The sequence below is a fragment of the Alternaria infectoria genome, assembly GCF_024043175.1.
Source record: "Alternaria infectoria strain BMP 0036 chromosome Unknown scaffold_10, whole genome shotgun sequence".
NCBI classification, from domain to species: Eukaryota; Fungi; Ascomycota; class Dothideomycetes; order Pleosporales; family Pleosporaceae; genus Alternaria; species Alternaria infectoria.
Genome location: NW_026250699.1, coordinates 654,625 through 678,121, shown reverse-complemented (window position 1 = coordinate 678,121; position 23,497 = coordinate 654,625). Strand labels below are relative to the sequence as shown.

Here is a 23,497-nt window from a genome sequence, read left to right as displayed (position 1 = left end):
CCTAGACGACGGCTGGGTACGAGCGGTCAACACGATTCAGGCCCTCCATGAGAACTTTCGTAGCAGTCTCGCCCTGCTAGGGCTGAACATTGTTGCCAGCGTGTGAGCTGTGAGGCGCTAATTGCTAGTGCATCGTGGTACGCGAGAGACCGGTCAACTTGGCCAGGCTTGTTTAGGAGTCCCGTCGATCCAGGAATAGCAGTTCCACGTCCGGGGGACTGCTTGCCAGTGTGCCGGTGCTGGTGTGTGTGTGTTCATTGCAAGCGGAGAATGTTGGAGGGAGGCTGCGGAAAGGGAGGTCTGGACTGTGACCAAGCTGCGATCGGCGCTAAGCTAGCGCCCGCGGGCCTTGGCGTGGAGATCGCTCAGCCTGTCATTCGAAGCCCTCCAAGCCACCACGCCTCTCCACAGCTTAACCTCAGCTACCCCGTAATGCAGCATCAGCGCGGAATTCATGCATGCCGAATGCACGGCTCGTGTCTTCCCTTTTCATTACACAGCTTCACCATTGGCCAAGTCGTACCATCGCGTGTACAAGCCTCGAATCCCTTCCCGTCACGATCCGCCAAAACAACTGCCTCGCCGAACTGGAGTTGACCCAAGAACCAAAACAAAAAGCATCTGAGAACGATGAGTTTGACTTTGTCGATAGCCTTGCGCGCAATGTCGAGCCTCAACACTCAATGCCATGTTCTTACTACCACCTCCACATAGGATCGCGCAGCGATCATTGTCTGGAACAGCTGTCGCACCACGCTGGGATCAGACATGGTGGAACGAGAATACCACCACTCTGGTCCGATCACGGACTAACAGTAGCAAGATCATGCAATTGCTATATCAGAGTGGAGTTTGTCCTTCACACCTACTTCGCAATTGATTCCGAGCTGAGCTCGACCATGGCACAGCGTCGGAAAATATCTAGCATGGGAAAATTCCCGCTAATTCGACATCCATCCGCTTACCCCTGCGAGACCACCCCGCGACGGCACTTGGGCACGCGAGAAGGGTGATACTAAATCGGGGGCCCTGTTCACCAGCAGACCCCTGTCAGCAGTACCGCCTCTGATGTCTCTCCACGCCTTCGTACAAACCGCTGTCAATTTTCCAATAGACTCATGGCATGCAAATGTTGACACTGCATTGGAAAATTCCACGTCGTCTGTGCTACCATCGTGTTGCTTCGCTGTCTTCGCAATGGCGCCGCCATTTTCTCAAGTCCGATAAGCTGAGGCTGTCAGTGTGCAGTAGCGAAGGACTAGATGGGACTTCTGCGGCACTTTTCCATTCTGGTCTCACCGATGCTGTTCGAGAATGTCGCCTCGTTCAATAATGGCTTGCAGATTGCCAAGTCCGCTCAGCAAGACGCGAAAGCTTGGCCTCTGCTAGACCCATGGGAATACGACGAGCCTCAGCTGTGGCTCCCGTTGCTACTGCAATATCGTGTCCGGTGACCTGGTAAGCCGTCGTTTATACCGCGTTGCTCTACCTCGGTCCCGTGGCAGGCAACAGTCGGAGTCCGTTTTCGTATACATCGCCTACTTGCGGACGAACGATATCATATTCGTTCACATGTCAGACCTGTACTCTCGAGAACTTGAGAGGAACGCCGTCGCGAGACTGGAATAGCTTTCCAGGCCTGCCCGCACCTACATTATTTGCAGATTCTTCGGCGCTCAGCCGTGTCTTCCCTCATCCAGAACCGAAAGCTTGTTTCAATCGCACGACTAACGTAAAGAATCGCCGAATAGAAGCCTCGGTTGGTGCACAAGAAGGTTGTTGATGCGTAACAAGTACCCTAGCGATAGCTTGTCATGGTTTGTTGAGGTGAGATCTCATGATGTACTCATCGTTGCCGTGCTATCAATCACTACGAGTATCTATGATGCGTTCCAGATCTTTCACGAAGGCCCCCAACTAGTCTTTCTGACAACTCTATCGAGGTCAGCGGGACTGTGTCTGGGCACCTCTGCAATCGAGCATGACCAATCGCCACCACATTCCGGACAGCGCACTTTCAACACCTTTCCCGCAGACATGAACACGAGGCCACCATGTGCGGGAGGAAGCGAATTCCGCCATTGCTTTTGCGATACCGCGCTAACCTTCCCCGTTTCCATTCCGCCAAGGAGCCGACAGAAGAGGAAATACTCTACGCGATCAGTCAAGGTTCCAGAGCCTTTTGTCGTTCTCGCCGACCAGAGAACACCCGTATACTCAGCTCCTTGGGATCTTGTGTCGTCCAGAACCTTTTCATTGCCGCGCTGTCATCGAAGTCCTTGTACGTTACACGCACACGAGGAAGCATCCGTTCCATTGTTTTGGTGAAGTTGTCTCTGGCTTCCTCGATGTCATCATTCTCATAACGGGTTGATTCAACCTCCTCCGCCTCCTCGTCGTCTTCGTTCTCAGAATCACTAAAGACCCCCGTAGCGGACAATAGTAGTTCCACATGCGTTAGATTCTCGAAAGCACGGAATGTAGGACGACGATATTCACCCGTTTCCTCATGTCGATCATCGTCAGTCCCCGGATCTATTATCTCGGCTAGCATGTATGAATCCGAAGGATCGACGCCAAGCTGTATGGAGTGTATGAAGCGATTCTTGTACTTTGCTCCTTCAACATCGAATATGTTCCAAAAGAAGATTTCGTAGTCTGGAATGCAGCTGAGAGACCAGGTAAGGAATGGACCCGCAAGACTGATAGCTTCGGTGTAGATTTGTCGACATGCCACAAGGACGCTGAATGGAGAGGACCAGGAAGCCCCACTGTAAACGGGTTTTACAGTTCCCGTAAAAGTAAGGGTCCAGATGAGATCGCGCAATTCGCGAGGTAGACGGAGCAGAGGCGATTCAAGTGCATTACGCTCAATGCTACTTGATGTTAGTATGCGATACCCTGGAGTAGAGTATCATGTGACTGACGCGGACTTTTGCCAGTCGGTTTTTGGTGCGACATCAAACACTCCATTCTCTGTCCTTGACAATGCTGTATGAGATTCCGGTATCAGCGACATGGTTCAGGACCAGGCTTCAACGTTGGGTGTGGAAAGGGAGAACGATAGAGGCATCGGGATTGTGCTCACGGCGGTGTGTAGCTCCGTTGATGCGGGGTGATGTCACCCCTCATGACCGACGCTCAGGAATCCACGGGCTCACAACACAACTAAATTTCACGTCCTACCTCCTGCGCGCATTGTACATCGAGCATCGGTGATATCTACAACACTAAATGAAGACAGGCGGAAATCATATCGCAAAGCGTCATTATCTAGGCATAACGCACACATTGGAAGATTGTGAAGCATACCTACATCCTCCATCAGCATCTCAGCCCTTGGGAACCCAATTCGACCCAGACAACGAGGGCCCTCTCAATCAGCCCATAAAAACCTCTCCTTCCCAGACCCCAAACTCGATCCGCCCATCCCCCACCTTGCCCCTCTCCTGCTCAACCCACCCTTCCACCAACATAATAGCATGCCCTCTGACCAACGTCTCCCCCTCCTCATCAACCAACAAAAGCAGCACCATCCACTCCCCCCTCCCATCACTACCAATCAACGGATGAGAGTCCGGCTGCGCCTCCACCCCCGCCCATTTATACAACGACGAGTACGGCTTCAGAGCCGGCGGAACCACAGCTTTGAAGCGAGCAAGCAGAGAGTCATGAAGAGTCCGCGGCACACTATCTCCCTCCACCCCAACCCCAAGTGTCGCATCGATATACACAGTAACAAGCACAGATTTCGGCGCTGCGCCCATCCGCGAAACGAGATGCTTTGGTAGACGTTGAAACGGCATCTCACCTTCCCTTTCCAACCCCCCTACTTCTTCATAGACAGCAAACTCTGCGTCCACAATATCAAACACCATCTTCTCCTCCCCTTCCTCCTCTTCTTCCAGAAACCCCACGCCCACCTCTCCCTCCTCTAACTTCCTGCTCTTTTCCAGGTTCAGTCTTCGACTGATGCTCATGTATGCTTCCGTCTTTAGAAACGCAATGTCATCCATCAGGCACGTGTAGAAGTATTTTGGCATCGCCCTCTTGCTGTCATTTCCTTCTCCTGCTTCTTTCTTGTCATGCCCATACCCATCATCGCCCTCCGGTGCAACGAACCGCAAGTCTTGTGTGACGCGACCGGAACCCGTGTCGGGTATGTTGAGCATATCTCTGAAATGGAGTTTCGTCCAGCGGAGGAACGTGGTAGCATTGGCTGGGGTGGGGTCGTGGAGGCGGGGGTGTACGAGGAGGAGACCTGGTTTGGGGCGAGCTTGGGGCGGTGGTGAGGGATTTCGGGATGGGAGGGTCATGATTGTGAGTCTTGGATGCTTGCGATTCGAGATTGTAAAGGGAGGGAAGGTGCTGGTAGTCGGGCTTTTATATGCGTGTCGAGTCCCCGTTCCTTTCATGTTGCGCCCGCCGTCGTGTATCCTCGGACGGTAAGCGCGGAGTTCCGAAGCTGCAGCTGCATGAATATCCTGACTGCATACTGAACCTTGACTTCTTCCCGAACGATTAATTTGAGTTGCTGCTTGGCTCCCGAGATGTGCAGTTCGGCTAGGAACGAGGTCTGGAGGTGCATGTCGCCAGGGTAGTCAATGTAGATTGCGAGACGACGCACTGTACGCACAACCATCCAACCCATGCAGAATGTATGTTTTTCAAATATTTAATTCGTTTCAAAGAAACTAAGTAGATAGATGTGCACGTCTCGATCGACAAGGCCCTATTCTTACAACGCGGAATTTTACATCGCGCTTCCTCCCCCATAGTCTCAATCCTCTGTTATCCCGTTCCCATTCTCCCAGCTTGACAACACGCTCCAATTTCAGGTATACCGCCAGAAATAAAAGCAAGCAAGCACCGTAACTCCTGTCATCCTGATGCTGATGCCCACCGCAATGGTAAACGCCAATACCCCAGGCGTTCAAGAAACAATATGAGCGTCCAGCCATGACGCGAGCGAGTCCAACCATTTGTATCCAGGGTCTGCCCTGTCCAAGTCGTCGGATGCCTAATGCGTCGGTTGCCGAGGTAAATGTAGGAAGATTGTACACTTTTCAATCTCGACATCCTCTTTCTTTGCAGTGCCACTCTCAGGCTGAACCTTGCGCTCCTTCTCCGCGACGATCTCAACCTCGATACGATTGACGCCAGCTACGAGTTTCGCTTCGAACAGTGGCTCGCCCTTCTTCTTACCGCCCTCGTAACTGGGACTTGGGCTTGTGCCGTTGATGCCTGCCGTGACAGGAACACGATTTGCTTCGAGTGTCTTGTTGCCATTCACGGTGACGAAGAGGCGGTACATCCGGCTTGTAAGCGCGATAGGGACCTTGGGTACAACTTGAATGTAAGAGTTGGACGGTGCGACCACCATCGTGGCACTATACATGGTCTTTTGTTTGTTCGCCAGGATGCTCGTAGACCATGGCTTCGATGGGTTAAGCGCTGGGTGGGTATTGAGTGTGATTTTGGGTATTAGTGCTTCGTCGACGCCTGCGTTTGTTAATGGAAGATCTCTTGAATCAGGATTGCTACACTTACTCTTGAGTGGCACCTTTCTGAAACTGTCTACGCGGGCTACTGGTGGAGGCGCGTAGTAAGTTGGCGTTTGGAATGAGGGAACGTGATTTCCATTCTGCAGCCCGATACCGTTCGGATGTGGACTGCCGCTTGCCTGGCGAGACACACTCTGTGGAGGGGCCATACTCGGATGTGGAGTCTGCGCTGGGACGCTGAGTCGGGCAGCCTGGCTATCCGGTGCAGTGCTGGCCGGCCTGATGGCACTCAGGGCAGGGGATTGGACGTCTTGCTTGACACCGTTGACGGCGGGCGGGGATCCTGCGGTTTTGTTCTGGGCGGCAGAGAGTGGTGCAATCGACGAAGCACCACCTCTCGGTCCAGTGAACGGATTGGCAGGTGCTGTTGGCGTCGCGGCTTTCCCAGGTGGGGCTTGAGATAATCGGTTGCCCACGCTATCGAGAACATGTCGTTGTTGTCGCTGAAGGGCATCGTTGTCAACAATGACGCCAGGCGTCGCAGAATCGCGAGCACTTGGAGTGTTACGCTCTGATCCCGGGCTCGGCTTCAGCTTCAGCTTGAGCTGCTGTTTTGGAGCCGCTGCGGCGCTGGACATGTTAAGCTTCAGCTTCGGTTGCGTTGGCTCGCTGACTTTGGATCTGGCTTCTTCGAGTTTCTTGTTGAAGATTTCCTACGCCGGTGAGTACTCAGGTATGAGAGCATGCAGACAGTGTACGTACTTCAAGCTCGAGCGAGAGGTTGTAGATGTCGCTACCATCTTCGTTGTAGATACGAGCATTCTTCCAAATCAGACTGAAAGCTTCTTCGAAAGCGTCCCAGCTCTTGAACAATGTATGGCCTGTCGGAGCCTCGCGTCCTACCACTCCACGAACCTTCTTCTGTATGGCGGCCAACGACATGGGATCTTTGATCAGCTGGTAGTAGTCCTTCAGGCTGCGCGACGGGAGGTTTTGGAAGGGTAGGAATATCTGCAGTCCTTGGCTGGAGAGTGTTAGCTGGCTGGTATTTCAGCACGGAGCGTGCAACTTACTCCTCATAATCAAGAATTTCCCTCACGATCTGCTCTTGTGCCTGCTGGAATGTCTTTCCTGCATAATCAGCACTATCATCGTCTTCTTCCAGCGCAGCAGACGCCGACTGTCGCAACTTCGACGGTGCTGGTGTAGCCGACGCCGCGATGGCAGCTGCACGTCGAGGGCGGTCGGCTGTATCTTGCGTGGCAGGTGTATGTGCGTGGGCGGTTCTTGGGGTCGAGGTAACGCGGGGGGAAGGTTTCGACGGGGTGAAGTTGTCTTCGCCTGGGATCGGGGTGGCTGTTGCGACATAGTTGCCGTCACGGTAGGCGGGATTGTGCTTGACCATCCAATTGGAGGCGGTCTTGCGTAGACGCTCGGCATCTTGGTATATGACGGAGTTCTTGTCGTTGAAGGCCTTTGCGTTGTTGACCAGTCGCTTGCAGTCGCTCTCGACTTGAGCGAGGGACGCGTATTCGCCGTTGTTGAGTTTGTTCTCGATAGTATCAATAGCAATAGGCAATTTCGTGAACTCGTAGTAGTCGGGCACTTCGGCCTGCATGCAATTGTCAGTGGACCTGGTGCATGTAGGGAGTGCAATGGGGGCATACCTTGTCGGGGAGAGTGAGGAAGTGGACGGCGATGGGGCGTCCGCTGCAAGCTGTCAGTGGGGGTTCCTACGTCGGCACACTGGGAGTATGGAAGCTGCCAGTGCGACAGGCGGCGTAAGGAGGGCGTCACGTACGTCTTGTCCTTGGCCTGCTTCAAGCTGTCGAGGAACTTCAAGCCTGCCGTCGTGGTCGACTCGACCGTCTCTGATCTGGAATTGGGCGTCTCGGCCTGCACGGAAGCGGTCTCCTGTTAGCATTGTTCCCATTGTTATCTGAGCCGATTTCCCCATGGCTGACTGCATCGCCGGCGCGCGCGTGGTGTTGAGGATTGATGAGGGGCCGACGGGGTGATGGCCTGGTCGTCGAACCCCCCAGGTGTCGCGCTGGTGGACTAAGGAGCATCCCGCAACGCGCCCATCACGCCTCGTCCATCTCCAGGACACGCCCGACGATGCATCGCCCACCACCACAGCCTGCACGTACCGTCCCTTTTTGTCGCTTCGCAGGGCGCCCGTCGTGGTCGCCCGCTGCAGCACTCGCGGCTTTGCGCTTGGCCGCGCTCTCCATTTCCGGTTGATTCGTGATCGCGTAGTCGGACTGAGTGGTTTACCAAGCGTCTCGGGGCTTGTAGGGATCGTGGCGGCGGTGCAGTGAAATGCGCGTTCCGTCGTCAACCCGGTGGACGCGCCGCAGTGTTCAATCTAGGCTTCCCAGTTTTGCCAAGCCCTGCGCACGGTCCGCTTGCATCACCAGATGCGTCCTCCACCACACCATGGCCACGGCAAATAGTAAACACTTGGACTTGCAGCATCACGCTTCAAACAATCAAATTCAACCAATCAACTGTTTCTAGGTAGTGGGGCCTGGTCGCTATCTTCCAGGGGTATACTTGGGAAACGAGACCTCCGCTAATACTGCAGCAAACTCAACATGTTTGTAGGATTACGCCAGAAACAAGGAAAGTCGTCCAGAGCTTCTCTCTCACTTCTGCACCGGCTCCGACGCCTTCTTCTCGAACTCTGCTCGCGCCTCCGCTTCCTTCATCTCGCGCACCTTGGCTAGCACAACTTCCCTGAAGATTGCGCCCTTTGCGATCCTGCTCAGGCGTCCAGGTCCCTTGCCTGTGTCTGCATTCTCCTTGGTTGCCAGACTCTTGTCCTCGGAATGCGATGCAATGGCTTCGCCGGCTGCCTCGCGGGCGTTGGCGGGCACGTCTGCCTCGCCTGGTACATCCTCTTCCTCGTCTTCTTGCATCTTGAGCGCTTCGATGCGGTTGGCAAGCTTGACGAGCTCGATGCCGCGCTTGAGGCGGGCCTTTGCCGCGTACGCCTTGATCTCTGGCACCAAGTTGTGGTCGGTAGCAGTGCTTCCGCTGAGCCAAACGTGCTTGAGGGCAGCCTAGTATTGTTAGTGCATTCCAACAGACCCAGACTGCTTCATCTTACTTCACTGGTCGGTCGCTTGTCCGGGTTGGGCTCTAGCAGCTTCTTGATGAACTCCTTGGCTTCCGGGCTCACTTCCTTCCAGTAGCGCTCGTGGAAGATGACGCGACCGTTCTTGCATTCCTCAATCAGGTCCGCAAGGTTCTCTGACCGGAACGGCGAGTATCCGCACAGCAGTGTGTATGTGATGACGCCCATGGACCACATGTCAACGGGCTTTCCGTGACCCTTCTTGAGCATGACCTCAGGAGCAGCGTATCCGAACGAACCAGCCATGGTGGTCAGGACTTCGCTCTTCGAGTCAAGCATCTTGGCGATACCGAAATCCGCAAGTACGAGGGAGGAGTTCGCGTCGCGTGTGAGGTACAACAGGTTCTCTGGCTTGAGATCTGTTCAGTAATTAGCTGCTGTAGTCGCATCTGATCCGACGCGGAGAATATACCTCTGTGAACGACATTGTTCTTGTGGAGGTAGTTGACTGCGTCGAGTACTTGTCGGATTGTCTCAGCAGCGTCCTTTTCTGTGAACTTGCCCTTTTCGCAAATGCGATCGAAGAGCTCTCCACCCGTCGCCAATTGGGTTACAATGTAGTACTTGTCCTGGCAGGTGTCAGCTCCACAGTCCCACAGAAGGGACCCGTATCGCGCGTACCCTTGACTCGAACCAATCGTGGAACTTGACAATGTGAGGGTGCTTCATGCGCTGCAGCATCTCCAACTCATCGTACACCATCTGCTCGTTGCCGCGCACATTCTTCTTCAAGATGATCTTGACAGCGACCTTGCCCTCGGGGCAGTCAGCTTCTCTGACGATACCGTAGGTTCCGGCGCCGAGTGTCTTTCCGAAGCGGTATCGTGATCTGTGAATGGCATGTTCAGTACACGTCGGGGCGCAGGGCAGCAGGGTACAGACTTGCGATCATAGCTGTCGGGCTGGCCGTGCAGCTTGTTGAGCATGTTTGTCACTAGGCCAGCAGTCAGTCCTGGATATCGCAATGCGCACCGCAGGGAGGGAAGTACAACTCATGATGGGCGAGCTGGTAAGCAGTTATACGACTGCCGCGAGCGTCGTCTCAGGCTGAGGGTGAGATTTGGGGTGCCTATCAGGCGCGTTCAGCTGGTGGTGGGGTGGGTGAGGGGTAAGAAACAACAGTTAGGTAGCAATGCTGTCTTAGGAGCAAAAGGCAAGGCTGCAAAGGAAAGTCGTGAAAAGGAGGCACGGAATTGGACCGGGTCAGCAACAAAGGTCGAGCGTCTTGGAAGGCTTGCTGGAGTAGCACCTAGCCTGGCTGTGGGGCAGGCGCATTCGATGTTCGTGTCCGCCTCGCGGCCTCCAGGGTTTGAGCCTTTGAGGCGCAGCGCCAGCGGATGGCTCAAAACCTAGCAGCCGCCCTCAACGCTTTCTCCATGCCATATTTGTCAGGCTCAATTGAACACAGGTCGATGCTACCACGTACTATCAGATGAATGGGCGGACATTGCATACACGTTCCGTTGCAGTATACACGCGTCGGGCAGGCTCAACAGGGACTGTCATCTTGACTCGCGAAGCATAGACATCTCTCTGCTCGCAGCTTCTTAATCATATCCTTAAGAGCCGAACAGTAAGGCTCTCTTCTAGTACGAGAGAGTCCGTACTTTTCGTATATTCCATAATGGTCTGCTCTAGTATGCCGACACCAACGGCCGCTAGACAATGCACAGTTGCATTCGCAGTATGACTCTACTGCAGCTTGGAGACGCGACCATTTCAATGCTCTCAGAATGCACGCGCCACAGCAGGTAGGGCCCAGTTCATGCCAAGAAGGAACCGCTCGTTTGGTCCCGCAGTCGCAACGCGCGCAGGTTTGCATGTGGAATTCCTACGTCATGCCCTCCCGTCTACATAATCTGGGCCTTGATCGACAAACACCCACCATACCACGCACATCACTTCTTTATTCTGCCAAATCTCCTCTGTAGCAGCACTACACACCAATTTCCTCACAAACTCTCACACAAACGAGCAACCGCACAGTCTCCACTATGGCTATCGGCATCTTCACCATCCTCGCTGGCTTGATCGCCTTGGCCGCCGGCTACTTCTACTTCTTCGGAATCTCCCCGGAGATGAAGCGCAAGATGGAGAAGCAAGCCCTCCAGACCATGGGCGAGAACAAGATGTCCTACATGGCCAAGGGTGGGTCTTTCCATACTCACAAACACCACTCAGCAAACACTGACATCTCCCAGACCAGATCAACAAGATCCCCACCACCGACCAAGAAGACGTCAAAAACCTCAAGCAGGGCATCAGCAACCTCGCGGGTGGCGCCATGCAGAACCCCATTGGAGAGCAAGCTGGTGAAAGCGCTGATAGACTCACATCTCCGCTCACCGGTCGCTAATGCCTCTTTTTTGTACAGTCCGAGCGGCGACCCAAGTCTGGGACCAGACGAAGGACGTATCGAAGAAGATCTCGGACCGGTTCCACTAGGAGGTGGTGAAGGCGTGTCTGAGGGCATTGCTTGAGTGTCTCCGGGGCTGGGTTATCGCATCCAAGGAGAAGATTCAGAGGGACGTCCGGAAGGAAATGGAGTAGCGACACGATAGCGGAGGAGAAATGTTGGGCATACCCCTCGGTAGGCGTTTGGTGGTTCCTTTGTGGCTCCTCTCGCGGTGGCCTTTTCCTTGTATACCATCCGAGCCGGTCTACACCGTACTCTCACGACCGTCATGACTCTCATAACGGCCTCCCATATCCCTAATGAAATCTCTTCCCCGTCGTCTTGATAGACTTGTTCCAATTCCTCATCATCCAACCTGTACCCCACCACTCCACACGAGCCACGCGACACCCTCCCAGCCCAGAACAATCCCCCAGAACACAGCCTGAAACCTCACCTTCCTCGTCTTGTGCTGGAAATAGTGCATGCCTGCCAATGCACCCGGCCACCCTCCCACCATCGCCAGTGTATGCAACGTCACTTCTTTGACCCTCCACTCCAGGTTCCGCGCCTGCATCTTATCGTAGCCATAGAAAAGAAACGTTATTCCACTTATGAAGCCAGCGTAGATGAGCGAGTATACGGGTAGCGCCGCGATGGTGTAGAGGCGGATGAGCGTGACGGTGGGTAGGATGAGCGATGCGGTACCGCAGATGGTTGCGATGGTCAAGGGTCGGTGACGGGGACGCGCGCGTGGTGGCATTGTCACGATGGTCGGTGGTGGCGTGAGAGAACCCGCGGGCTCGGGCGCATCGTGAGCGGGGAAGGAGCAGTATTGGCGACGTGCTGGTGAGTGATGGGCGAACGCGAGCGAAGCTTTGCCGATGCTCTGTCGATCTCCCGGGCCGTTGGCGGTTTGGTGCTTGGACGGAAGAGGTTTAGTTCTACCGGAGGGCTAGCGTGAGGTCGTCAATTCGGCTGCGGCTCTTTATCATCGGCCTCCAAGGTTTGCCGTTGGCATACACGGCCTCACATGCATGGTGGTACATTGTACAATCCAGGAGGAGATATAGGTTCAGCTATCGTTGCTCGGGAGAGTATTACCACCCCGGAGGTACTACAAATGATCTGGAACATCCGCTCTACCCACTTCACCCCTCCGTCAACGCGAGATGAGCCACCAGAAGGCTCTTTCGCATCTTAATGGTAGTAAAGATCTTTGTTGTCGTACGGCCCGTATCTCCGACCGTCATACGTATGCAACCAATATCGCTTGGAACCCTCTGACGATGAACCTGTCTTACCCGGGACTTCCACCACATACATCTTATCAGTATTCCACAAGGCATTGATCTTCTCGGCAACTTCCCAATTGCTGCTCAGAAATTCCGCATATTCCGCATCCTCGTCCTCGTCCGCAGACGGCGAATCACTGTCCCTATCAAGGAGATATCCGTACGATGGAGCATCAGTGCCTTCGTTTGCTGGCATTGACTCAAACGGTCCATCTCTCAGCGCGGCAGTTCGCTTGACATCTTCTTCGGGGTTCCCCTCTCTTGCCAGTCCTTCCATCTCATCTGTCGTACTAAGAGTGAACTGCCTGTTCAGGTTCTCGAAACCTTCCAAAGCGTGTCTGTAGTGGTCTTTTGAGTCTGACTCATCGAAACAGGTCGTCTTCTCGAGCTTTTCCGCAAACGCCAAAAGACTCTCCGCATCAAGGATATCTCGCCGCTGCCATTCGGTCAGTACGTCTCTTCCAGCACCGAGATGAATTAAATCCTTGCTGCAAACTTACGGATGTGACTCCCTCACCTTCTTTTCCGCGAGCCTCTGTGCGATAGGAGTTGGGTGTCTGCGTTGAATAAGTAAGTTTTCCAGGGACGCATTCTGGCAAGAGTAAGATTTGGAACTTACTGCACTCAACGGCGTAGCAAGTTTCCTGAGCATATCATCATATCCGAGGTATACCGCTGCTTCTTTGTCGAGTTCGCATCTTTCCAAGCAGAACATCGCGATGTTCCACTCAGCCTCGGTTTCGTGGGAGAGAGGGCTAACGCATTTCTTCGCACACTACGTGTCGTCAGACTTCATGAACTGCTGAGATCTACTCTCAAATCATACATCGGTATCGGCTTTGCTTTCGGATACGGGGCCACTGGGCTGGGCTTTCGTAATCTCAATGTCGGAAGTTTGCTGTGGGTCGGGTGCCTGTGCAGTGACTGCAACAGCAGTGCACAGGACAGCACCGAGGATATTGGTGAGGGGCTTCATGTTAAAGGAGATGATTTGTGAAGGTTCGCGGCTGACTGCTTATTTAAATAGATTTGAACCCTTTTGAAGGGCCTGTGTGAGATCGCTTCAGTGCGGAGAGCGTAGAGGGGGTGTAGTCCCTGAACCCTTGAGTGATGGCTTGATCCATTGAACTCCATGCCCTATCCAATGAGCCATCGTCAAAACGCTCAACATCCTGAAGACGCGCGTCTCCATTCAGCGATCAAACGATGGCCATGTGCCAAAGAAGAAAACCGTATGGAGAAGAGTGAGTGTTCTAGGCTTAGACACCCATGTGGTTTGTTGTACGCTCGTCATCGAACTTGCACTTTGGTGGATGAATGTATTCGATGGTTAGAGCCGCTGAACGTCTCATCAGAAAGCTACAATATGCACGCGCTTCAGTCCCCTAAAACGTTCAATCGCAACGCAAACCACACCCCTCTCAACAGCCCAAGCGCTTCAAATGCTCCGGAAGATCCATAACATCACGCGGACGCTCCTTCATAAACTCATCTGCCACGCGCTCACAATCCTTCGCCTGCAACACAAACATCGCCCGCCACGTCTCAGTAGGCTGTTCAGCATACTACACCCTCGTCAGCACACTCAAGTCCACAATGACACCCAACAGAATGCTCAGACGTTTATCCTAGTCCCACTCACGTTCGGATCCTCTTTGCATGACTTCAAGCAGCGGATGTAATTCCAATCTCCCTCTCCGCCTCGGCGGGTTTTGTACTTGAGCGTGTCCATGCAGTAGTTGTAGCACTAGGTTTTGTTAGGCGATTTTTTCATGCAGGGGGGGGATTTAGTGTTCTTGACTTACCTGTTTGAGGGGTGTTGTGGGTTCGAGATCGGCGAGAGGGATTGTGTCGGGGTTTTGACGCAGCTGGGATTCGGATAGGTGGACGGAGGCGGTGGCGGCGGCGCAGAGGGCTAGGCGGAGGATGGTGGTGCAGAGCTTCATGGTTGCGTGAATGGTGTGTTCAATATATGAGCTGAGGAGTCTCAAGTTTGGTGTTGGAAGTATTTTATGCTATTGTGTGAGGGATATGGAATGGTTTTGCGGTTTGCGAACCCATGGTTGAAATTCGGTACTACCAGAATTACACACATCCAATACCCTGTCCACGGATTGCTGCAATCTGATCACTATTGTTGGGGCACGGGAAGTTAGAGTTAAGGGGATGTATTGCTGCCATATACGAAGCTTGTTAAGGCAACACTCTAACAAAGCTGCAACCTCCCTTCATCCTCACGCATGACCGGCACGCCCGACACCCTTCGAAGCCCTCACGGCCTACTAACAGGACCCTGATAAAATTTCCTCAGCACCTTCTCCTCCTCATCCGTAATCCTCCTTTGAATCTTGTTCCTCAAAATCTCAATCTGACGATCATACTCCCACCGCGGCGTATCTGCACCCCTCATACCAATGAACCTCGCAAACATCCTCATCTTGATCTTTAACCTTTCCAGCTCACCTAGTTTACAGTTTTCGGGCAAGGCATCGCTGGCGTCTAAGAAGGGTTGTTGCCAGTTCATTGTCTGTGGATATTGGTTTGTGAGGTCTGTTGAATGTGTTTGGGAATAGTAGGCGGCTAGCGCATCGAGTTGCGCTTCGGTGAGGAGGAAAAGATCGAGCATTGTAGAGGGGAACTCGGGTGCTGGTATCCCTGTCTCCACGTGCACTATGGGGGCGATGGTGAGGCGCATTTCGGCGATTTTATTTGCAAGGGCTGGGTTGCGATTCCATGGTGACATCTTTCTTGCTATTCGCCTTTGCACAATGCTCGATGTAGGACTTATTGCTTTGTTGATTCCGTTTGTATCGCTCATGCGTCGGTTAGGCATATGTTCGTTTGGTAAAGAGATTCTGATCGGGCAAGGGCTTGCTGAATGGAGAAAGTTTGCTGCGGGAAGACGTGTGCGACGATATTTGGTATGAACCAGCCGGGAGTGTGTAGCATGCAGGGTTGAGGGCTCGCCGTAGTATATAAAGGCGACACAAACGGGCGTGGCGGCTGTCAGAAGAATGGGTTTTGTTGGAGCTTTGCTCTTTGTTAAGACACCGCCGCTCAAGACTTGCTCTTCTGACTCCCAGTATCCCGTGAAGAGTAGAACCTTTGTCTTTCTTCTGTCACGTGTCCATTGTCTCCGTGTGGATGATGGAAGGCTGCTACTGCACAATGCTGCGCATCCATGGTGGTGATGGTAGTGCTTGATGAAGGCGGGGGCTGATCACCCTTGTTAAGGATGCGGTGGCGTGTTGGCTGACATTGTGATGCGTTGGCAAATCTTTCAGGATCTGAACGCCGCTGTACAGCTCCGTTTCAGACACAACCAGCGGTGAATTGTCAACCTCTTCGTTTTCGAAAACTGTGGTGTGGTTAGATAATGGGAATGAAGTCCTTGGATGCGTCAGGTATCTGAAGGCACATTGCGTTAATGGAAGGAGGCCTCAAGCGTCGAGAATGGCTTGGAGAGACACATCGTTCTCGGCGCCACCAACTGGTTCGGTATTTTTCCAGAACTTGCTCAAGTGCCTTGCACCACTGTGAAGATGTTAGTACGTACTTAGGATTCTGAGACATGGTCTTACCTGTCGCATAATATGGTGACGATGCGGTGTCCTGGACCAAGTGTCTTTGCAAGTTTCGTGGCAGCGACGCCTTCAATAAGTCAGTGCCGCCTGCTGTTGAACGCTTCACAACTTACAATTCACAGCACTAGAGCTTCCAACAAAGATGCCATCGTGCTCAACCAACCAGCGCGCCATGGAAATTGCTTGGTCGTCGTTAACCCTGATGGCATCGTCGATCAGCTCCCTACCAACGTCGAAGTTGTGAGTCACTCTGTTGATGCCGATCCCTTCAACGATTGTGTCCACCTGGTGTCGCCGCCGCGTTCCTTCTCTTTCCTTGGGGTCGAACATGACACCGTACTTGACGCGGTTGAACAAGCCGCTGCCAGGGGGATCCGCAAGGACGACCCTGATGTCGGGTAATTTGGACTTTAGGAATAACGCTACTCCAGAGATAGTTCCTCCAGTGCCAGCGCCGCTAACGAAAGCATCCACACGACGCCCAGTTTGCTCATAGATCTCAGGTCCCGTGCCAGTGAAGTGTGCGCGCCAGTTGGCTTCCGTTTCGAATTGATCGGCAAACAGTCCTCTCCCAGGCTTTTCGGAACTTGCAGTGTGCTCTTCTGCTCGCGATCGTGCGAGGTTGACAAATTGTTTCTGGTCCACGATAGGCGCCGGGCGCACTCTTTCTACTTCAGCACCAAGCTTCAGGAGGAGATCTGACTTCTCGATTGCCATGTCGTTTGGCATGCAGCTTCGCTTGTCAGCCAACACACCTCTGAGTCAGATGACGACTTACATGTGTGCTTTGTAGCCTCTTGCTCTGCAAATAGCGGCTAACGATATGCCAGTGCTCCCCACAGTGCCTTCGTATATGGTGTCACCAGAGTGTGGGATCAAAAGACCCTTCTCTTCAGCCTGTTATGAGTATCAGCAAACATGAGTGACATAAACGGGAGGCGGAGTAGAGTCTTCTCTTACCATCTCGATGATGCTTAGAGCGACTCTGTCTTTTGGACTGTTGCCGGCTCCATTGAGAAACTGTTGCTCACGTTAGCGAACGTTCGAGTCAAATTCATGTAAGTTCTCTACCTCAGCTTTTGCAAGTATGTCACATCCCGTGAATTCCGAAAGTGACTTGATTTTGATGAGGGGCGTGTCGCCTATGCATCCTTCGATACCTTCCTTGATGTTGACTGCGCCGTGTCCACCACCGAACTCCAGTAAACTCTTCTTCAACGTTTCCAAGTCATTAGTTTTTGCGAGTTGCGATAGCCATTTTTGTTGCCGTGCCAGAAGTTGATCTGCATTATCTATTCCTTCTATCGACCTCTTTTTGTTGTATGCAGTCGTCAGAGCAATCCCTAGCAGAAAAGCGCCTAAGAAATAATACTTGGAGCGATCCGCCATTTTGAAAAAGTTGGGGAGTTGTGGCGTGCAGTTTGCAGAGTTGACGCGATCGGAGCTGGTGGTATCCCCGTCTTGGCGCGGCTGCCCGCAAAGCTCACCACGTGCATCCGCGCGGAAGACCACTGCCACCACTGCTGTCGCGACGCATTCGTGACAATTGTCTCTGGCGCCAATGGACTCGCCGCTCGCCACGCAACTCTTCCGCCAGCTGTTCTCGCATCGAGCGTCGCAATGTCTTGCCCGCGGAGCTCGACCAGCGCTCGCAGGCGCCCGCATACCACACCACCAAAGACGAGGCAAGGCCACACGGTTGGGTGAGGGAGAAACGAAGCGCGAGAGCAGGTGGACACCGAGGAAGAATGCATTCCCTCACGAGAGGACGGAAGAGTTTGAGAGATACCCAATGGTCACAGCGGACATGCTGCGGAGTAGGAGAGAAAGACCGCGCAGAGTCAAGATGCTGTTGCGCGACTTTATAGAAGGTTGGGAATTTCACCTGTGGTGTAGTACTGTACTAATGGATGTGCAGACAGCTTATACAACCCCAATTACGGCTACTTCTCCAAGCAAGTCGTCATCTTCTCTCCGGGCGATCCATTCGACTTCAACTCCATGGGCTCCGAGCACGAATTCTTCCAGCAGCTGCGGCACCGCTATACCGCCTTCGAAGACGATCTTGATTACCAAGAACCGAACGACCTGCGCCAACTCTGGCATACGCCCACCGAACTCTTCTCGCCCTACTACGGAGAAGCAATCGCACGCTACCTCGTAGAGGACTACAAGTACAATTTCTACCCATACCATGATTTGAACATATACGAAATGGGCGCGGGTAACGGTACAATGATGTTGAACATTCTCGACTTCATACGGGATGTGCACCCAGACGTGTACGAGCGCACCAAGTTCAAGATCATCGAGATCTCCAGTCAACTGGCCGACCTGCAACAGAAGGGTCTAGGACACTCAGCATATGCGCGAGGTCACTCTGACAAAGTGGAAATCATAAATCGCAGTGTTTTTGACTGGAACATCTACGTCTCCTCACCCTGTTACTTCCTCGCATTGGAAGTCTTCGACAACTTCGCACACGATGCCCTAAAGTACGACTTCGAAACGGGCCTCCCATATCAATCCCACGTCGTCATAGATCCTCGTGGAGAGCTCTTCGAATACTACTCGCGCACTATAGACCCCCTCGTTACTCAATTCCTCGAGCGCAGACACGCTGCCTGTACCACATACCCGCATCCGCTGCAAGGCTCGCGACTCATGAACAACCTGAAGAGCTTGGTACCGTTCCGCTCTAATATGAGCATGCCGGAGTACATCCCAACGCGGCTGATGCAGTTCTTCTACATGCTGTACGAGAAGTTTCCAAACCACAAATTGATTAGCAGCGACTTCCACAAGCTGGGCGATGCGGTCGAAGGTATCAATGCGCCTGTTGTGCAAACGAGGTATAAGAGGCAGATGATTCCTGTCTCGACACCTCTTGTAAGTCTATTACCGTTTTGTTACAAGACAGCCACTAATACGTCCCAGGTGCACCAGGGCTACTTTGACATACTCTTCCCCACTGACTTCGAGGTCATGGAACCCATGTACACGTCGATAACCGGACGCTTCGCACGAACATACCTACACGAAGACTTCATGGCCGGCAGGGCAGACATTGCGGAGACCACGACGAAGAATGGTGACAACCCCTTGCTGAGCTGGTACAAGAACGCCAGTGTCATGATTACAGTATAAATCAGAGCCATACGGTCCTCTTACGATCATCATGTAGGAGAACAATATGAAGATGCCAACATGCATTGGCAGCTACTCAGGCTCCTGTCCCTTCCATGTCTCCTTGACAGCACTTACATCCATCTCACATACCTCAGCATGTCTCAGTATCGCATGCGCCTTCTTCACGACTGGCGCATCGATCATCTTGCCATCCAATGTCCAGGCCCCTCGTCCAGCTTTGCTTGCCTTCTCATCCGCTATGACTACCCTTGTCGCCCACTCGAGCTCCTTCTCCCCAGGGCTAAACGCTTTATGACACACGGCGACTTGGCTCGGGTGTATGCATTGCTTGCCGTTGAACCCGAGCCCTTTGCCATTCAAGCACTCTTCCTCCAGTGTCTTGAGCCCCTGCTCGCCCTTGTAGCTCGTACATACCAAGTCAATAGTACTAGGAAGTCTGGCAGCCCTCGCCGCCGTCGCAATCGCACTCCTTGCATACAAAAACTCCGTGAGCGAGGGTGTACGTGTGAGACTCATATCCTTTGCAAAGTCCTCTGCTGCAAAGACGAGCCCCGAAATATACGGCGAAGCAGCGCAAATTTCACTCAGATTCTGGATCGCCCTTGCGCTCTCTATCAGCGCTATTATGCGTACTGGCTCCCTCTTCCCTTGTGTCCCTGCACTAGGATGGCGGTCGGGCGAGAGATGCCGTATCACGTCCGTGACGAAATGCAGGTCTGCAGCGCTTTCGCACTTGGGCAGCATGATGGCATCGAGGTGCTCGCCTTTGAGCACTTCGGTCAGGTCATCCAGCGCAAGGCCCGTGTCTACGCTGTTTATCCTTACGCACATCTCTTTTATCCCGGCGGGTCGGGGCTTGTTGAGGATGGAACGGAGGTTGGAGCGCGCTTCGGGCTTCATATGCGGGGCGACGCTGTCTTCGAGGTCGTAGGTTACGTTGTCGGCGGTCATGGCGAAGGACTTTTCGAGCATGCGCTTGGAGGAGGAGGGCACTGTGAGGAGTGTCAGTATGGTACTGGTGGAACTGCTTGTATGGTATGTGAATGGAGTGGTGATGGTATACCGTACATGCACGCCCTCCGTATAATCGGCGCCGCCATCCTGCTTCAGAACTGACTGAATTACTTCCTCCGAGATACCTGCCTCGAGCACAAAACTGTATAAGCTTCAATGGCAGAAAGTCATATAGCCGTTACACACCTCGGGCACTCTCGCTAGCCTATGACGTGCGGGGAAGTCGCAGCTCCACCAAAGCTCCCCCCAAACGCCGATCGCCGACGCGTCCCTGAGAAAGCCACGTGAAGCTGATCTTCACACGTCTCGGACTGTTTCCCCCAGCACCACGCACACCCCGACGGCACCAGAAACCATGGAGAACGCACAACAAGAGCCGGCGCCTGGTTCGCTGAGCTGGAGACTAAGCAGCCATCCCATCACGCTGCTTACCTTCCTCGCCTTTCGCATCTGTATGTTATTCCAACCTGCAAGCTACAGGCACCATATCCATACATGCCCAGTATATTATCACATTCACAGCTAACCCTCTCCCCCAGCCTCCCTACTAGTCTACCTCCTCGGCCTCCGCCTCCTCACCGCAAACTTCGTCATGATCTTCATCATCACCATCCTGCTCCTCGCAATGGACTTCTACTACCTCAAGAATATTGCTGGCCGCCGCCTCGTCGGCCTCCGCTGGTGGAATGAAGTCGACGCCAACACGGGAGACGGGCGCTGGGTGTTTGAGAGTCTGGATCCGGAAACGGGGCGCCAGATCAATGCGACGGATAAGCGCTTCTTTTGGCTCGCGCTGTATGCGCAGCCTGTGTTGTGGGTGCTGCTGGCGATTGTGGCGCTCGTCAGCTTGGAGTTTATTTGGTTGACGCTTGTTGGTATGTGGTGACCTTCTCTTTCGAGGTGATTACGAAAGGAGCATGTGCTAACGTTTTGGTCTCAGTTATCGCGCTCGTCCTTACCATCACGAATACCCTCGCCTTCTCCCGATGCGACAAGTTCAGCCAAGCGACGGGCTTCGCCTCAAACGCCATGTACGGTTCGGGTCTCGCGAGGAATCTGGCTGGCGGCATGATCTCTGGGCTGTTCAGGCGGTGATACACGGACGTTTTGGTGTTTGCGCGGATTTCTCGTTTCCCTGCTCTGGCTGTTGAGACGAAAGCAGGAGAGTCTTGTACGACTAGGCATATGGTCTATTACTTGGAGTCTACACAGGGCGTCTATGATACCCTATATCGATCTATCAATTCGAATTGAATGTTCTACGGAGCTATAGTCTAGGCTGTTGTGCTGGCTCAATAGCCTCTCTCGCGGTTCACCTCATTGATCAGCTTGCTGTTACTTCGGTCCCTCTTTATGTTCTCAATCAATAACTGGAACGCGCGGTCGGCATACGCGTCTGACGCTCCACTGCAGTGCGGTGTGATCAGCACATTTGGTGCATCCCACAGCGGATCATCCTTAGGCAGAGGTTCGGGATCAGTAACGTCAAGGGCAGCACCACTGATATGTTCCTTCTCCAGAGCAGTGATGAGAGCCTTCTGGTCAATGATTTGCCCCCGCGCGATGTTCGCGATGTAGGTGCCCTTTGGATTGGACTTATGCAGGAGCTCAAATTCCTCGGTGGAGAGGAGATGCGTTGTCGCTTTTCTAGTTTATGTGTTAGTGAAAAATGATCGACCTGTCTCTCAGTACATGACATGGGCTGATTACTCACGTTAGCGGCACAGCAACCACCAATAGGTCGATTTCCTGCTTCAAGAACTCGTGCACATCTTCTTTGCTAGTTCCGCTGTACCACGCGCTGGGAATACTGCCATCAGGATCACCGGTTCCAGGGACGATGTACCCGTTGTCGTGCTTGGACTCTGTGGTTTTGCGTGGTGAGGCTGTGTAGGCTATTACGTCCATGCCCATTGCCTTTGCTACGTGAGCGACTGCTGTGGATTAGCATAGCTTCCATATGCAGCAAGTATGCTAGCAACCGCTGTGCCACTCCGGCTTTTCGAAGTTGATTAAACATACCTTGTCGACCAATGCTACCATAACCCAATATACCCACTCTCTTCCCCACCCGATCACTCACACTAAGTCCCACTTTCTGGTCCCAAACCCTGTTCTTCTGGTTGTCATAAAGCTTGGTGTAGCTATGACTGTGCACCAAATTCATCATGATGACCCATTCGGCAATCTGCGGGCCATGAACGCCATTGGCAGAGCATAGCGGGATCTTAGAGTCAGTGTAGATTGGGTGGCTGGAAACGTGGTTTGTGCCTGCAGAGAAGAATTGGATGAGCTTGGTGTTTGGAATGAAGGATGCGGATTCCGGGAGCCAGGATAGCGTCGCAATATAGGTTGCGCGCTTGATGTCGTCTGGGATGATATTAGCCACGTTCATTGTGTAACAGGTATAATCGCGGGAAGCATGGAAGCTCTGCAGCTGCAGATGAATGTCCTTGTTGGACGACTGGTAACGCGCGAACCCGTCATCTCGGTTTCGACGCCTTCTTCAAAACATCCGATACTTTGCAAGTGTGTGTGTGTTTACTGCCAACTAACCTTCAGGTGCGTCCATCTCCGACTTGCCACTATCCCACTTGACTTGGAAGTACTTCACTTCCACATCGTCAAAAGCTTCTCTGAGAACTTTTAGGCCACGCTCGCATAGCTCTTGAGGCCAGTGCAATGCGCACAGCACAAGCTCCTTCTCTTTCGATGCACTTCGAGACGGTAAATCTGGACCACCTCCCATCGCGACCATGCTAGCTTTGGATACAAGCAGTGGGTGTGGACTGTGGGGCTAAGGAAGAGCTGTACAGTGCGATATGCGAATTGATCGTGTTGGCGATGGCGGAAGTCGAAAGTCGTACCTCGTTGCTTGGTAATGACGATGGAAGTGGGGATGGAGTTGGTACGTACACCTAGGTACGCTACATGGTGGGGTATCGCCTTCCTTCCCCTTCGCCCTGACCCTTGAAGTCATGACGTTGTTTAGATCCTTAAAGTCTAGAACACGCACACGTTCTTGTGCCATATGTTGCGACTCCGTTACTTAACTTTGTCAATGATGCTTTCTGGGGGAGTATGAGTAAGAGTTAGGTGGGCTCCAAGATCTGTGCCTGGTGTTACGGGAGACATGGCTTATGTGAACAATGTGTTTGTGACATCAGCGCCTGTGTTGAAAGCTCATCTTGTGCGACGTTAAATTTAAGCTGATTCTAAAAGTTTTAGCCAGACTCTGCTATGCAATACTAGGTAATTTCGGTCTGGGATTCAGGATGTAGTGGAGTCGCCAGCCAGCAGTGGAAGCTGTCACACCACCACGCTAATTGCACCGACTGACATCCGCTCTTCTTAGGAACCTATGCACTATCAGATATTCATCACTGGCCTGCGCAAGGGCTTCCTGGCTTTAACAG

The 23,497-nt window shown here is 53.1% G+C and overlaps 10 protein-coding genes across 10 annotated transcripts; 3 read left to right on the top strand and 7 right to left on the bottom strand.

Moving 5' to 3' along the window:
* Positions 1 to 2,164: 2,164 nt before the first annotated feature.
* Positions 2,165 to 2,973, bottom strand: J4E92_006661 (uncharacterized protein; the record flags this gene model as incomplete). Its single annotated transcript, XM_051498028.1, has 2 exons — positions 2,165 to 2,876; positions 2,969 to 2,973. The coding sequence occupies 2 exons, from the start codon at positions 2,971 to 2,973 to the stop codon at positions 2,165 to 2,167; spliced, it is 717 nt and encodes a 238-aa protein (XP_051351754.1).
* A 2,047-nt stretch (positions 2,974 to 5,020) lies between these two features.
* On the bottom strand, positions 5,021 to 7,738 carry J4E92_006660 (uncharacterized protein; the record flags this gene model as incomplete). The annotated part of the gene is made up of 6 exons (XM_051498027.1): positions 5,021 to 6,217; positions 6,267 to 6,528; positions 6,578 to 7,116; positions 7,172 to 7,214; positions 7,306 to 7,400; positions 7,655 to 7,738. 6 exons carry the CDS (start codon positions 7,736 to 7,738, stop codon positions 5,021 to 5,023), a joined length of 2,220 nt encoding a protein of 739 aa, XP_051351753.1.
* A 414-nt stretch (positions 7,739 to 8,152) lies between these two features.
* On the bottom strand, positions 8,153 to 9,639 carry J4E92_006659 (uncharacterized protein; the record flags this gene model as incomplete). Its single annotated transcript, XM_051498026.1, has 6 exons — positions 8,153 to 8,569; positions 8,617 to 9,002; positions 9,056 to 9,212; positions 9,265 to 9,472; positions 9,526 to 9,577; positions 9,633 to 9,639. The coding sequence occupies 6 exons, from the start codon at positions 9,637 to 9,639 to the stop codon at positions 8,153 to 8,155; spliced, it is 1,227 nt and encodes a 408-aa protein (XP_051351752.1).
* Positions 9,640 to 10,637: 998 nt separating this feature from the next.
* On the top strand, positions 10,638 to 10,999 carry J4E92_006658 (uncharacterized protein; the record flags this gene model as incomplete). The annotated part of the gene is made up of 2 exons (XM_051498025.1): positions 10,638 to 10,791; positions 10,845 to 10,999. 2 exons carry the CDS (start codon positions 10,638 to 10,640, stop codon positions 10,997 to 10,999), a joined length of 309 nt encoding a protein of 102 aa, XP_051351751.1.
* Positions 11,000 to 12,238: 1,239 nt separating this feature from the next.
* Positions 12,239 to 13,309, bottom strand: J4E92_006657 (uncharacterized protein; the record flags this gene model as incomplete). The annotated part of the gene is made up of 4 exons (XM_051498024.1): positions 12,239 to 12,769; positions 12,834 to 12,890; positions 12,953 to 13,108; positions 13,160 to 13,309. 4 exons carry the CDS (start codon positions 13,307 to 13,309, stop codon positions 12,239 to 12,241), a joined length of 894 nt encoding a protein of 297 aa, XP_051351750.1.
* A 2,464-nt stretch (positions 13,310 to 15,773) lies between these two features.
* On the bottom strand, positions 15,774 to 17,306 carry J4E92_006656 (uncharacterized protein; the record flags this gene model as incomplete). The annotated part of the gene is made up of 6 exons (XM_051498023.1): positions 15,774 to 15,867; positions 15,915 to 15,984; positions 16,031 to 16,650; positions 16,696 to 16,814; positions 16,878 to 16,937; positions 16,989 to 17,306. The coding sequence occupies 6 exons, from the start codon at positions 17,304 to 17,306 to the stop codon at positions 15,774 to 15,776; spliced, it is 1,281 nt and encodes a 426-aa protein (XP_051351749.1).
* Positions 17,307 to 17,478: 172 nt separating this feature from the next.
* J4E92_006655 (uncharacterized protein) lies at positions 17,479 to 19,064 on the top strand (the record flags this gene model as incomplete). Its single annotated transcript, XM_051498022.1, has 3 exons — positions 17,479 to 17,788; positions 17,836 to 18,806; positions 18,855 to 19,064. 3 exons carry the CDS (start codon positions 17,479 to 17,481, stop codon positions 19,062 to 19,064), a joined length of 1,491 nt encoding a protein of 496 aa, XP_051351748.1.
* A 72-nt stretch (positions 19,065 to 19,136) lies between these two features.
* Positions 19,137 to 20,167, bottom strand: J4E92_006654 (uncharacterized protein; the record flags this gene model as incomplete). The annotated part of the gene is made up of 2 exons (XM_051498021.1): positions 19,137 to 20,059; positions 20,131 to 20,167. 2 exons carry the CDS (start codon positions 20,165 to 20,167, stop codon positions 19,137 to 19,139), a joined length of 960 nt encoding a protein of 319 aa, XP_051351747.1.
* Positions 20,168 to 20,436: 269 nt separating this feature from the next.
* On the top strand, positions 20,437 to 21,176 carry TVP23 (Golgi apparatus membrane protein tvp23; the record flags this gene model as incomplete). The annotated part of the gene is made up of 3 exons (XM_051498020.1): positions 20,437 to 20,533; positions 20,621 to 20,956; positions 21,022 to 21,176. The coding sequence occupies 3 exons, from the start codon at positions 20,437 to 20,439 to the stop codon at positions 21,174 to 21,176; spliced, it is 588 nt and encodes a 195-aa protein (XP_051351746.1).
* Positions 21,177 to 21,373: 197 nt separating this feature from the next.
* On the bottom strand, positions 21,374 to 22,830 carry J4E92_006652 (uncharacterized protein; the record flags this gene model as incomplete). Its single annotated transcript, XM_051498019.1, has 4 exons — positions 21,374 to 21,728; positions 21,796 to 22,015; positions 22,104 to 22,451; positions 22,638 to 22,830. 4 exons carry the CDS (start codon positions 22,828 to 22,830, stop codon positions 21,374 to 21,376), a joined length of 1,116 nt encoding a protein of 371 aa, XP_051351745.1.
* Between the last annotated feature and the right edge of the window lie 667 nt (positions 22,831 to 23,497).